At 43.3% G+C, this 15,847-nt stretch overlaps 1 protein-coding gene across 7 annotated transcripts in view; it reads left to right on the top strand.

Moving 5' to 3' along the window:
- The window catches only part of DMD (dystrophin), a 2,096,968-nt gene that overhangs the window by 625,088 nt on the left and 1,456,033 nt on the right, over positions 1 to 15,847 (top strand). For all 7 annotated transcript variants that reach the window (XM_070944209.1, XM_070944203.1, XM_070944204.1 and 4 more), the window contains exon 7: positions 3,299 to 3,417. In XM_070944209.1, the coding sequence (XP_070800310.1) occupies positions 3,299 to 3,417 (119 nt within the window). The remainder of the gene's footprint in view (positions 1 to 3,298; positions 3,418 to 15,847) is intronic.

Below are 15,847 nucleotides of genomic sequence, written 5' to 3'. Positions count from 1 at the left end.
GGAATATTTCCTATTTTAATTATACTGAAACCATGGGAAAGATTTAGAGTTGGTTTTACACTTGACTGTGCCAATATGATGTACCCAAAAAAGAAGTTCTTTGAGGAAGATTCCAGTCTCAGAGTTCTGATTTGCTTGGGTTCATCAGTTGGAGTCTTGACACACTCTGTTTCTCCATAGAATTTTTGTCAGGAATAATACAAGGATGATAATAGACATATTGGAATACTATGAGGAACACCCGAACAAAGAAATGGCATTGGTCTTTGTCGACGCTCAAAGGCATTCGACAATCTTAATTGGCAATTTATGAAACAACAAATTATCCAAATGGAATTTGGATCAAATTTTGTCAATACGATATCCACAATCTATCAAAAACAAAAGGCTAACATATTACTGAATGGAGAATTAACTAAGGCTTTCCAAATTAGAAAAGGGGTCCGACAAGGGTGCCCTCTATCCCCACTTTTATTTATTTTAGCACTAGAAGTACTCTTGAGAAAGATTCGGAACAATAATGAAATAAAGAGTTTAACAATCAGAAAAGAGATATATAAGACACAGGCATTCGCAGATGATGTGGTATTAATCATGGAAGAACCATTAGAATCAGGCACTAAAATTTTGGAAGAATTGGGCAATTACGGGGAGGTAGCAGGCCTTAAATTAAATAAATCCACAACTAAATTATTAACAAAAAATATGACGGAGGTAAGGAAAAAAGTACTGGAAGAATCAATGGAGATCCAAACCGCTAAGAAGGTAAAATACCTGGGGTGTGGATTTCATCAAGGTGCTCGGCCCTCAGAGAGGATAATTATTTACCATTGATTAGAAATATTAAACAGGATCTAGAAAAGTGGGGAAGACTACAGATATCATTATTAGGTAGAATTGCGGCAATAAAAACGAGCATATTACCCAAGTTATTGTATCTATTCCAAACAGTCCCTGTTAAATTAGATAAAAAAAAATTTTTGGAACTCAATAGCATCATCAGAAAATTTATTTGGGAGGGAAAGAAACCAAGAATAGCAATTAGGAATTTACAGGACAAGAAGGAAAGAGGGGGTTTCGGATTACCTAAATGGGAGTTATATCAAAAAGCTGCAAACCTAGTATGGCTGAAAGATTGGGCAACCCTGAGAAATAAAAGACTGTTAACTTTAGAAGGGCATGATCTCCAGAAGGGTTGGCATGCATATCTCTGGGATACTGGGAAGAAGATAAAAACTTATTTCCATAGGCATAAAATAAGGGAGATCTTGATACAAATATGGTGAGAGATGAGACAGAAGCACTATAGGAAAATTCTGAGATGGCTTTTCACCATGGAGGCTATAATATATCCAAATGTATTAGAAATGGGTAAAACGGTCAGATACAATGAATTATTAGATGGGGGAGGGAATCTTAAAACAAGGGAAGAATTGATGGAACAAGGTATTTCTATAGACTGGTGGCCATATAACCAAATTAAATCCAGATATAAAAAAGATAAGGAGGAATTTGGCATTGAGACGAGCATAAATGGATTTGACAAGATATGGATGGGTACGGATGACAAAATTCTAGGTAAATTATATAATTACTTATTGGAGTACGATATGGCAGAGGAAGTAGTTAAAGAACCGATGTTAGCATGGGCCAAAAATATTGGACAGAATATAAATCTGAACGAATGGGATTCAATATGGAATAATAATCTTAAAATGACAAAGGCGACGGCTTACAAGGAAAACCAATACAAGCTGTTTTATAGATGGCATATGGCCCCAGCTAGGATAGCGAAGATCTACCCCAATTCGAGCCCTAAATGTTGGAAATGTGACCATCAGCAGGGTACTTTCTATCACTGCTGGTGGACATGTAATCAGGCACAAAAATTCTGGAGGATGATATGGATGTGGATTAGAGAAATAATAAAAGAAAATTTTGATTTCGAACCAAAAGCTTTTCTCCTGGGAATTTTGAAAACTGAATATGCAAAAAAGAAAAAGTATTTAATTATACATATTTTGACAGCCGCTAGAATTTCCTTTGCCCAGTATTGGAAAGAAAAACAAATACCATCTCAAGAACATGTTATTGGAAAAATATTGGAGTGCGCCGAAATGAACAAACTGACTTCAGAAATTAATGACAGAGAAGATTCGGAATTTTATAGCGTGTGGGACATGTGGTACAAATGGATGGGGAAAAGAAATAAAGAAGGAAATAGAGATTAAATATTAATTAATTAACAAAATCCATATGAATAGTATTACATTTAGTCTTAGAGATTTGAGCACTATTATCTTTAAGTGTTTTGAAATTAAATCTAGCTTTAAGAAACAATATCAAATAAAAGACAAGTAATAATGCACGTAGATGTATATATGTATATAATTGCACCAATGAACCGAAAATGTACTGAATGTATCACTATATGTTATAATAAAAATCAAAAAAAAAAAAGAATTTTTGTCAGTCTTGGCACATGACTTCTATCTATATGTGTCTGGAAACAAAGAGAGAATGGACAGTATATAACTTATATCAAGGAAAAGGAAATGCTTGGATGAAATAAAGAAGGCATACTCAGGTTTCTGATCTCCGTCACTTGTGCTTCTATACCATAAGGCAAAACAATTGAAGAAGGGTCTGTTGAATCTAAGATTATTCTCTGTATGCTGCATTTTATTGCTCCACAGTGGACTGATTTATGCATCTTTAATATGATTAAAGTTCTTCATAGCCTTGAAAATTCAAATGGATTATTCTTAGTGAAAATATAGTCACAGATTAATACAATTTATACCACAACAGCATAATTAACAGTATAAAATTCCATATTGTTTCTCTAAAATGGGATTTCTTCCTGCCTTTAAATTGTTTAAACCTAAACATTTAATAGATATCATCTGTGTTTTGTTTGATATTTAACTTTTATTAGATAAATTTTTACAAAATATTTATCTGTAGAAGATGCCACTCTTGTTATTTGTAGTTCTCTTAACATTTGGGATTCATTTGTCAAATGTTTGAGACTCTGTATGTGTGTGTGTGTGTGTGTGTGTGTGTGTGTGTGTGTGTGTGTGTGTGTGTGTGTGTATACATATATACAGTAGTGGGATTCAAGTAATTTAACAACCGGTTCTCTGCCCTAATGATTTCTTCCAACAACCAGTTTGCCAAACTGCTCAGAAAGTTAACAACCGGTTCTCCCGAAGTGGCTGAATCCCACCACTGCATATATATACACGTGTGTGTGTGTAATTCTGAAAGTAACATTGTACTTTCTTCTTTTCCCCAGGCCAGATCTCTTCAATTGGGACGATGTGGTTTATCAACAGTCCGCTGTGCAGCGATTAGATCATGCGTTCAATATAGCTAAACAACACCTGGGAATTGAGAAACTCCTTGATCCTGAAGGTTTGTGGAAATAGGATTTTATGTATATATAGGTTATTTTTTCACATAGATGATTCAAAAAAAGATTTATATTTTTAAATAGATTTTAGATATATTTTACACCTTCATTTTCAATGTTTTATTGTACAGGTTTCATTTAGTGCAGTGAGCCTTCAGAATTTAGTTCACTCTTTGTTACTCTCTTCAGGATAACAAACTTTAAAGGATTCAAAGGATGTGGACTAACATTATAGTCTTATAATTCACTTTTTTAAAATATAGCCAACATGTTATTTTTTATTTATTGTTATTATGCATCCAACTAAAATAAGTGCTATTCTTCACAGGTTTTTACGAATACGAAGTCTTTCTAAAATTCCTTAACACTTTTAAAATTATGCATTTAAGCACTGCAGATCGTGTTTCATAAATCTTTATTTTTATACACATTTCACTTTTTCTATGTCTCATTCAGGCACAGAATTTTATAAATATATATTGGTTTCTTGTTTTCCCCAGAGTTCATGTTTTTCTTATGTGGTGCTTATTTAAAAACATAGAGAGTCCAGTTTTTCTGGAATTCAAAATTGAATCCTTATTTTCTGATAAAGCAGGAAAAAATGCTTTCTGCACATTGCTGGCTATTGTGGGAACCAACATTGTTTCAAGCCAAGTATATTTTATGTATTCTCCTTAATATTTTATTTCTAAAAATAAAGATACAAAATCAGCAATTACATCTATTTATCTCAAACTTTCATTTTTTAGATTGAAATACAAACAGGGAAATTTCGTCAAAATAAAAGTAAAAAAGCCAAACACCTATTCTGGAATTTTTGAGTCATAATTCCAAGGTACACAAAGCTTCAGATTCTTCAATCATACTTTTGATTTGGTATGAAGTCATATTGAGCAGGTTCAAAAAGTCAAACCTAATTAAAACTGTTTATAAATTAGGCCTAAGCAAAATGTTGAATATTATTTTTCTCTAATAATAGTGGCATGATTCTAGAACTAAAAGAATCACACATAAATTTGAACTTTTCTTGACTTTTATCCAAATATTCAGAATATTTTACAAAAAAAAATTGGCATGTTTTCTTTGTCTCAATAAGACAAAGATTTTCAGCTGCTTAAAGAACTGTATTCAACATGCTCTAAATTTTGTGGTGTTACATTTTTAATATGTGTTGTTAATAACCACAATTTTAAGAGAGATGGTAAACGGAGCCTGTCATTACCTTTTGGCTTAACAGTATGAGGCATTATAACTGTTATGTATGTATCTATTTTGTGCGGGAAATTCAAATGTTCAGTGAATGCTGATTGGTTCTTGGTTGCTTCTGAAAAGTATATAAAGAGGACTGTTGCCTGTGTTTCTTTGCTGAAGTCTCACCCTGAATTAAAGAGCTGTTGTCACTAGCCTGCTTGTGCCTCTCGTTATTCCCGCGCTACAACATTGGCGATGAAGGTGGGATTGAGGCCACAAGAAGCAAACTAAAAGAGCTCGGACTTCCAGCCAGGGTGACGAGTGGACTACGGAGACATACTGCGATGTCTGCCTACGTCCCGCCCAAACTTTTAGATCCGACCCGAGAGAAGTGGGGATCGTATCTGACCAGGTTCGAGTGCTCCCTGGAAGCAAGTGAAATGCAAGGGCTCTCCGCGAAGCAGAAAAGAGCCCTGTTCCTAAGCCACTGCGGGCCAGACGTTTTTGAAATGGCCGAGTCCCTCTGCGAGCCAACCCCAGTCCAGACGGTCTCCTGGGATGTCCTTCAAGCAAATCTGAGAGCCCACTATGCTCCAGTTCATTCTAAATTTGTACAGTGCTACGAATTCCGGCAACGTGTACAAAAAGAAGGAGAACCGGTCAGCGCATATGTGGCCGCACTTCAAAAAGCCGCAATGCATTGTGATTACAGAGACTTAGACGATGCGCTATTTGAGCAATTGATTTGCGGTGTTAGAGACACTCGGTTACAGAGGCGCCTTCTGGCCAAGCCAGACCTAACGCTAGCCGGCGCGCTGGATGAAGCCTGAGCACACGAAGCATCAACGAAGGCTTCTGAAGCGCTGCAGCGACCACTATCAAGCAAAGACGGCCCGAAAACGGCCTCCGTCCACAGAGAGGAGACGCGAACCAGCACAGAGGAAGAGTCGGATGAGGACGTCTTCCATACAGAAAAGAAAAAGAACGAGCAAAGCCGCCACCACGAGAACTGTTCTAGCTGTGGTGGGGATCACGAGAGACAATTGTGTAAATACAGAGACGCCATTTGCAGGCGTTGCGATAGAAAAGGCCACCTAGCACGAGTTTGCAGAGCTCAATTTCTGCGTAGTCGCAAGCCACGTGACTACCGCGACCAACCAGAACCGGCTCGTTCAAAACAGCCAATCAAAGATGACGGCACGAGAAAACGGCGCGAATCTCAAAAGCGAGAGACCTACAGCACGAGAATCAGCCAAGCCAGCACAACCGACGATGAGAAAGTCTACACAAAAGTGGAAATCGAAGGCAGACCGTGCGAAATGGAAATCGACACCGGGTCTACACTATCGCTCATGTCCTGGACAACACTCAAAGCGCTCCTGCCTAAGTTCCAGAAAGCCCAGCTGTCCCAACAGAAAGTTCGCCTCCTCGACTACCAGGGAAACCGAGTTCCCGTTGAAGGCGTGGGCATGTTCCGGGTCACCTACGGCGAGTTCCAGAAAGAGCTGCCCCTGACCATCGTAAGCAAGCCACTACCAAGTCTCCTGGGCATGGCATGGATTCGAGCCCTCGGCATGGGCTTCACGGGCGTTCACAGCATCGACGGGCCATCCCTCAAAGAAACCATTCTTCATGAGTTTCGGGACATTTTCGAAGAGACTCTAGGCAAGTACGTGGGGACCCCGATCTCTTTTAATTTAGACCCCAACGTAGCGCCAATCAGGCTGAAAGCAAGACTTTGCTTTAAAGCCCAAAATTGATGCAGAGCTCGACAAGCTCATTAAGCAAAGGGTGTTAATTCCCGTTGATCACGCTAAGTGGGAAACCCCAATAGTCACGCCAGTTAAATCGGACGGGTCAATTAGAATTTGCGCTGACTATAAGTGTTCGATCAATAAGGCATTGCAGCAGAGCGCCTATCCCGTTCCGATTGTCCACCATCTACTACACTCCCTGGGGCCTGGCAAGCTATTCGCAAAACTAGACCTTGCGCAGGCGTACCAGCAGCTGCCAGTAGATGACGCTACGGCAGAATCACAGACCATAGTAACTCACAGAGGTGCCTTTAAATGCACCAGACTACAGTTTGGGGTTAGCATCGCCCCAGGGCTCTTCCAGAGTACCATGGAGCGCCTTCTACAAGGCCTCCCAGGTGTCGTCCCTTATTTCGACGACGTTCTAATTAGTGGCCAAGACGAGACTCAGTTAGGACAGAGAGTTAGACAAGTCCTAACCAGATTCAGAGAAGCGGGGCTCAAACTCAAATGAGCAAAATGCAAAATAGCGGTTCCATCAGTGGAATTTTTAGGTTACCGAATCGATGGCACAGGCATTGACCCTACAGAAAGCAAAGTCAGGGCCATCCAGAACGCGCCCACCCCTAAATCGAAGCCCGAACTACAGGCCTTCTTGGGGCTTCTTAACTTCTACACCATGTTTTTAAAACACAAAGCACTATTGCGGAGCCACTGCACAGGCTCCTCGGAAAAAACGTTCTCTGGGTGTGGGGCAAACGAGAAGCGGCTGCATTCAACACAGTTAAAAAACTTTTGTCTGAGGACAGTTTCCTCATCCAATACAATTCTGAACTACCTCTAGTGTTGGTGTGTGACGCTTCCCCCTTTGGCGTAGGCGCAGTCTTAAGCCATAGACTGCTGAACGGGTTAGAGGTGCCCATCGCCTATTACTCTTGCACTTTATGTAGTGCTGAAAGAAACTATAGCCAGCTAGACAGGGAGGCATTAGCGGCTGTAGCTGGGGTCAAAAAATTTCACGAGTATTTGTTTGGCCGTACTTTTGAACTCATTACGGACCACCAGCCTCTTTTGGGACTTTTGGCTGGAGATAAACCGACCCCGGCTGCTCTTTCTCCCCGGATGACCAGATGGTCCATTTTCTTAGCCGCCTATTCCTACAGACTGCTCCACCGGCCGGGCAGAACTCTGGGACATGCTGACGCCCTCAGCCAGTGCCCCTTGCCCGAACTGTTGGACAACCCAACCCCGGAAGCCCCAGTTTTACTCATTGACGTTGTATTCCCGGGCCCCATTTCTTCAAGCGAGGTGGCAAAGGCTTCTGCCAGAGACTCTGTTTTGCGCACTGTAATGGGCTGGGTAATGCGGGGTTGGCCTACCAAGGTGGACAGTGGGGATTTTCAATTGTACTTTAACAAGAAAAATGAACTGTCCATGTTGGGGGGTTGCTTATTGTGGGATGACAGGGTGGTCATTCCTTCGCAGTTAAGGCACAGGGTTCTAGAAATGCTGCATGAGGGACACCCTGGTATTGTTCGCATGAAAGGCCTAGCTCGTAGCTATGTTTGGTGGCCACATCTCGACCAAGACGTCACTGAGTGGGTGGGGAAGTGCAGGCCCTGCCAGGAATCCCGCCCAGATCCTCCTATAGCTCCCATTTGGGAATGGGAAAAACCAAAGGGACCATGGGGAGGATTCACATCGATTTTGCTGGACCATTCCATGGCCAGAACTTTTTAATCATTGTAGATGCATATTCTAAGTGGCTCGAGATTGCCTTAATGCCATCTACCACTTCTGAGGCCATAATCAAAGTACTCAGAAAACTGTTTGTAACACACAGGTTGCCAGACACCCTGGTATCCGACAATGGGCCCCAATTCACGGCAACTCAATTTGAGGGCTACCTAGCCGAGTTAGGCATAAGGCATGCATTATCTGCTCCTTTTCATCCGGCTTCGAATGGCCTTGTAGAGAGATTTGTAAGAACGGCCAAAGAAGCCCTTTCCCGGCTCGATGCAGGGGACTGGCAGGCTAGAATAGATGAGTTCTTAGCTGTACAGCACGCCACCCTGTGCCCCACCTCGGGCCGCAGCCCAGCCGAGCTTTTAATGGGCCGAAAGCTAAGGTGCATCCTCGATCGATTGCATCCCAATTACTCCCCCGATAACTTCAAGGGGGAAGGGGGAGGACTAAGGCAATTCCAAGTGGGAACACCAGTATTTGCCAGAAGCTACACCAACGGGCCCTTGTGGGTAGAGGGAACCATCGTAGGAATTACCGGTCCAAAGTCATACACAGTTGATATAGGGCATGGTAAAATTTGGAGGAGACATATAGATCAGTTGCGTAAACGATTACAACACGAAAACTCAGTTACTGTAAGTCCTAACTATCAAAGTCTTCCTGACACAGCTACCTCAAGCCTGAGTAAGCCGGAATACTTAGCTGGCAACTCAGAGTTCCAGCGCCGCCCCAGCGAGTCGACACTCCCAGCCGGGGATAGCCACACCTCCGGAGAAATCCAGGAGGTTCCATTGGCGGAGCTGGGAGAGACGGGAGGTCCCTCTGACCGGCTCGTCTCGCCAACAACTGAATTGCGCAGGTCAACCAGGACTAAGACACGCCCTGGTCACCTGCGTGATTTTGTATGTAAATATGTAAATAGATAGGATAAGTGCCTTCTGGGAGTGGAGGGGTGTTATGTATGTATCTATTTTGTGCGGGAAATTCAAATGTTCAGTGAATGCTGATTGGTTCTTGGTTGCCTCTGAAAAGTATATAAAGAGGACTGTTGCCTGTGTTTCTTTGCTGAAGTCTCACCCTGAATTAAAGAACTGTTGTCACTAGCCTGCTTGTGCCTCTCGTTATTCCCTCGCTACAACAATAACCATTAAAGTTGTTATAGTATTTTTAGTATAAAAGGAAGTACTTACTTTCTTACATTCATTGATTCCAGCCATAATTATACAACCCAATAGCATACTCTTATTCAGTAACAGTTTTAGCTTAGAATCTTGAGAAAATAAGCATTTTTGGCACCTGTGAGATGAGACTAGGTATTTTGGAGGATGCATGGAGTTCATTTTTGACATATATTCACTTCAAACATATTTACCTAAAACTACTGAACAGACCAAGAAAAAAACACAAGTAAGATAGTAGATGAAGGTTGGCTGTATTGAGTCTTCACAGGAAGATATTTTAAAAGAAAACTGAAACAAAAAACACTCCTTCTCTTCATGAAGACACAGAAGCATACATCTGCCTCAGCTTTGTTCATATAGTAGGGGGAAACGTTATTTTCTATTTCATTTCAGCTTCATTAGACTATTTCAATCTTAGCTGCTATAAAAAGAATAAAAAAGTTAATCAAACAATATAATTAAGGACAAAGAAAAGAAAAATAGTATTTAGAAAAATGAATTTTATAAGTTTTCAATAGTCATAATTGCCAATAAAAATAGCATAATAAGGAAACATCTGTTAGAACATGTTGAATATTTCTAAAGACCATAAACTGACTAGCTTAGTAGCCTTCTTTCTGTGCTGTAATGATGGAGTCTGATTTCAGTTTTTGAGAAATCAAAGCAATTCAGAATAATTATATCCTAATTATATTGCATTTCTATCTTCTTGTCAGTTGTCAGTTAAGTATTCCAGCAAACATTAGAACATCCTATTAAGCCCCATGTGAATTGCTGATAGGATTAATGGAATTTTCATAACACTAAATACATAAAATTATTTTCTTTGCTGGTTTTTAAATATTTGCCTTTTTTTTTATTTAACAAATAATGCAAATGGTATTAACAAAGAAGAAATTTAAATTTATCAGTTGATTTATCAGTCAATATATATAAAAACCCTTTATGTCCTTTGGTGGTGGTTGTGGGGGAATCAACTGAGCCTAGCCTTGGCAAAAAATATATTCACTACTGCTGTCAATCCCACAACTCACCCTCACTGTCTGAGAAAATAGTCCCTTTTATATCTATGGAGATTCTCAGTCATGGTTGCCCCAAAGATGCTTTTTTCAAGAGGCAACTGGATTTTCTGGTTTTTCTTTAAAGATGTTTGCTTCTCATCCAAGAAGCTTCTTCAACTCTTGAAAGCACCTTTGGGAGTCCCTTTTATAAATTACCTAATGCCCTTGGCTGGAAGCATCTCTGTTATGTGTTTCAAACTATATTCCCAGTAACTCCCACAAAAGACAGCCAGTGATGTGTTGTATAAAATGCATGGAGATATAGTTTGGGGATATTTGAATTAAAAAAAAAAAAATCAAATTTAAACTTAATTGAAGATTTCTCCTAAGACAAAACATTTGTTCTGATTCAAGGATTGGCTTGCAAAATGCTTTTCAGAGCCAAATGAAAGCATGTGTTGATGGAGCTAAGTAGTGTTGTGTTCGGCATGTTGCCTAACAATGGAGGCGCCGTTCCCTGATTGGCTGATGCAGAAGCAGCCACAAGGGCAGGAGAAAAGGTGCTAGTTGATTGGTGCTTGAGTTTGACAGCCGGCATATATAAACGCTGTTAGGTGTTTGTTGCTGTTTGTTCAGTTCTGCCGTTTGTTAATAAAATAGTGTTGTACCGATTGTCTCGCCTCAGCCCATATTTAAACCGGGAATTTAGCACTGGCGACGAAGTGTAGAGTCAGCTACGAACCCCTTTTCGCTCTCCCCATCTGGCTTGCTGTCACAGGAGTATGGCTCCGCCTACATTCGCCCTGTACGACTCGAATGCCGAGACTTGGGATGCCTATGAGGAGAGGTTTGAATGTTTTCTGGAGGCTAATATCTTTACCTATTTGTCTAGCAGCCATAAGAGGGCTCACTTTCTAAATTCCTGCGGGCCTGAGGTGTTTGCGACTGCTAGGCCTTAATCGCTGCTCAGCCTGTGCATACGGTCTCCTGGGACTTGCTGAGGGAGAAACTTAAAAGCCATTATGCCCCAGCCCCCCCCCGCATTGCCCGCCATTTTAAATTGCAACAAGTGTTGCAGGAGGAGGGGGAGTCTGTCAATAAATACATGGCTCGTCTCTGCACCACTGCCCTGGACTGTGAGTTTAGAGATCTTGATGATGCCTTGGTAGAGCAGCTGGTGTGTGGGGTCAGAGACATTAGATTACAGAGACGACTATTGGCGAAGATAACTTTAGATCTCCCAACTGCTCTTGAAGAAGCCCAAGCATATAAAATGTCTGACAAGTCCACTGCGGACATACATAAATTTCATTCCCCTGCTAGCCAGACTGCAGCTGTTCATATGCAGGATGTCTGATGACACCTCTGATGAGGAAGCTGACATCAGTCGCCTGAAGGTATCCTCAGCGCGAGTGAAAAGCCTGCCTCTGAAGAAGCGACCTTCGGCATCTTGCCTCAGCTGCGGGGACGCCCATCCTAGGGCAACTTGTCGATTTCATTCCGCGATCTGTCACCGTTGCGGAAAGCAGGGCCACATCACAAAGGTCTGTTATTCTGTCCGCAAAGCCGCCTCTGGCCCTCAGCCACGTCGTTCATCTCCTGAAGATTGTTTCACTATTTTCCGGGGTCGCCGGATCACGGAAGTGACCACCCACCTGGCCAGCACTGAGAGCTCCAAACTATTCCTGACCGTCAAGATCGAAGGCTCGCCCTGTCAGATGGAAGTGGACACGGCTCTTCGAAGTCCATCGTGTCCTGGTCGTCTATTAAGTGACTGATCCCATCTCTTTGTAAACAGCAACTCAGACCCTGCCCTGTGAAACTTCATGATTACCAGGGAAATTACATTCCTATCATAGGGCAGGGCCAGTTCCTGGTGGAGAAGGATGGGTTTACTGGCCATCTGCCCTTGATTGTTGTGCATGGGTCCCTTCCAAGCCTTCTGGGGTTAGATTCGTTTGCCTCTTTAGGATTAGCCATTTCAGGTGTCCACTCCACAGCTATTGACGATGTTTCTGCCCTGGTAACCGAATTTGCTGATGTATTCAGCGACTCATTAGGTAAATATGTCGGCTCCCCTATTTCGCTTAATTTAGATCCATAAATTGCCCCCATACAGCTCAAGCCTCATCGGGTTGAGGCTCTCCGCCCAAAGGCGGATGCAGAGCTGGACAAACTTATCGCTCAGGGTGTTTTAGAACCAACAGACCATTCCCACTGGGAAACACCTATAGTGATACCCATTAAGCCTGATGGTTCCCTAAGAATCTGTGCCGATTTTAAATGTACGCTGAATAAGGCTCTACAAGCCAACCCAGTCCTGGTTGTCCAGCATCTCCTCCACTCCCTGGGCCCTGGCTCGATCTTTGCCAAGCCCGACTTGGCTCAGGCTTATCAACAGCTCCCGGTGGATGATGTTCAGCTGAAGCTCAAACCATCATAACCCACCGGGGAGCTTTTAAATGCTGCTGCCTGCAATTTGGCATTAGTGTGGCCCTTGGGCTGTTCCAAAATTTAATGGAGCGTCTATTGCAGGGCCTACCTGGTGTTGTGCCCTACTTCAATGATGTGCTCATCTCTGCATCTTCTCGAGATGAGCTCATCAGTCGAGTATGGGCTGTCCTCTTACGTTTCAGGGAATCTGGCCTTAAATTGAAGAAAAGCAAATGTATGATTGGCATTCCAAATGTGGAGTTCTTAGGGTATTTGATTGATGCCAAGGGTATACATCCAATCCCCCTAAGGTTGCAGCTATTAAGCAAGCTGCGACACCCACTTGTAAAGCAGAGTTACAAGCCTTTTTGGAGCTCTTGAATTTCTATAGTGTATTTTTACCTCATAAGGCCACGGTGGCTGAGCCCCTACACCGATCACTGAACAAGGACACACTGTGGATGTAGGGTCCAATGCACTCCAGGGCTTTTCAAGCTGTGAAGGACTTGCTCACATCTTCGGCTGTTCTTGTGCAGTATAGCTCAACTCTGCCCCTAGTGTTGACGGCTGATGCCTCTCCTTTTGGGGTTGGGGCCATGTTAAGCCATAGTTTGCCAAATGGCTTAGAGGCCCCCATGGCTTTTTACTCAAGGACCTTGTCCTCTGCAGAACGCAACTATAATCAACTTGATCGGGAGGCTTTGGCAGCTGTTGCCTCCATCAAAAAATTTCATGACTATGTCTATGGCCGCCATTTTGAGCTGGTGACAGATCATAAGCCCCTCTTGGGGCTTCTAACTGGTCACCGACAAACGCCACAGTTCCTAACTCCCAGGATGTCCCGTTGGATGGAGTTCTTAGCGAACTATTCATACACCCTGGTTCACCATCTGGGTAAGCTCATAGCACATGCTGACGCACTCAGCCATTACCGTTTGCCTCTGTCTGTGGTTGACCCTGCACTGGCACTGGCTCTGTCTGTCCTGATGGTCAATGAGCTAGGCACCCCCTTGACTGCCACCGATATCACTGCTCACTCCCGCCGGGACCCTGTCCTGTCTCAGGTCTTGGACTGGGTGGGCAGGGGATGGCCGTTAGGGAAGGTGGGCGAACCTTTCGTACCCTACAAAATCCATCAGCAAGAATTATCAGTCCACCTGGAATGCTTACTATGGGGTCATAGGGTAGTGGTTCCCCCCAAGCTGCAGACGTCGATTCTGCAGCATTTACATGAGAGTCATCCTGGCATAGTCAGAATGAAAGGTCTCCAGTTGTCCAGAATGCCAGTGATCAAGGCCGGTGGCTCCTGCCTCCCGCCCAAGGGAGTGGAAGATTCTCAGGAGGCCATGGTCACGTATCCACCTGGATTTTGCTGGGCCGTTCTTGGGACGCACTTTCCTTATTGTGGTGGACGCCTTTTCAAAATGGGTGGAGTTGGAACTAATGACCTCGACCACGTCTGAGGCAGTCATCTGGGTGTTTCGCAGGTTATTTGCTACCCAGGGCCTCCCAGATGTGCTGGTGACTGATAATGGACCGCAATTAACGTCTGCCACCTTCCAGTTATTCCTAGCTAACCTAGGAATCTGCCATGCTCAGGTAGCACCGTTTCATCCTGCAGGAAATGGTTTGGCCAAATGGGCGGTGAGATCTGTCAAGGAGATGCTGGCCCGACTTAAACCTGCCGATTGGCTGGAGAAAGTGGCCATTTACCTGTTGGCTCAGCACACAACACCGTGCTCTACAACAAACAGAAGTCCGGTGGAATTGCTTATGGGTCGCCGCCTGCGAACTATGTTAGACTGGCTACATCCCACATATCCACTGGAAAACACTCTGGTTGGGTGTCAGACACCTCGGGCGTTTAAGGTGGGAGACCTGGTCTTCACGCAGAATTTTGGGGGTTGGCTGCCAGGGCAAGTGACTCATATAACAGGTCCCTGCTCTTACAGAATCCAACTTGACAATGGCCGAATGTGGCGGCGACATGTGGATCAATTGCGTGGCTGAACTCCACCCCAAAGCCTAACACACCTGGCACTTCCCTGGCGCACCAGGACGAGCACCTGCAGTTACCAGCACCAGTTATTGTTCCTCCGTCTGATACCCCTGGCCCAAAACAACCTTCAATATGCTTACCGGATGTGTCTGCACCAGCGGTTGCCCCAGGAGATCCACTGGCCTGTCCACCGGCAACTGAGGAACCGGCCCTGCAGCCGGCTGTTCCTGTGTTGAGACGATCAAGCCGAGTGTGCACGTGTCCGTTTTACTTGAAAGATTACGTGTGCACCAACCAGGGGTGAAGGGGTGTTGTGTTCAGCATGTTGCCTAACAACGGAGGCACCATTCCCTGATTGGCTGACGCAGAAGCAGCCACAAGGGCGGGAGAAAAGGCGCTAGTTGATTGGTGGTTGAGTTTGACAGCCGGCATATATAAATGCTGTCAGGTGTTTGTTGCTGTTCATTCAGTTCTGCCGTTTGTTAATAAAATAGTGTTATACCGATTGTCTCGCCCTAGCCATATTTAAACCGGGAATTTAGCAGGTATATCTTTTCTAAATGACTGAACTGAAATTGTCCACAGAAGATAATATTATAGTCATTTCTTCCTGGTATTCTTCTTTCCTTATCTATTAATGTTATCTTTATCTTTCAAATACTTAATGATGGCACAGAAATCTATTGCTAAAAGCAATATAAAACTGTTATGTTACATTTCTTTGAATATCATACACTGGTTCAATAGTAATTATTCCCAGATTGAAAGAGTAATTATTCTCAGATTAAAAGAACATTTAAAAATCATTTAACTTTTTGTCAGGCAGAACCCGGAAGCATCACGGCGAGACTGGTTGGGAAAATACCAGGCTCTAACGAGCCTGGCGAAAACCCAGCCAGACGAACTGCTGTCGGGGGGTCTTCAGACTGAAACTGTCCTGTAGGGACAGTGAAGAAGGAGAGGCATCTCGTAGGGTAAAGAGGAACAGACAAGTTCTTCGGAAAGCCAGAGAAAACTCTTCGATCCAATGGCGGGGGCGGTGGTCATTGTGAATCGCCATGAAGCTGGGGCATTCGGAATAAGAATCATGCAGGAACGAAGATTTGGACAGAGTACTGGTACCGGGT

The sequence above is a fragment of the Pituophis catenifer genome, unplaced genomic scaffold (assembly GCF_029215685.1).
Source record: "Pituophis catenifer annectens isolate HBS135680 unplaced genomic scaffold, rPitCat1.0.hap2 SCAF_4, whole genome shotgun sequence".
In the NCBI taxonomy this organism is placed as follows: Eukaryota; Metazoa; Chordata; class Lepidosauria; order Squamata; family Colubridae; genus Pituophis; species Pituophis catenifer.
This window is presented reverse-complemented; position numbering and strand designations above follow the sequence as displayed.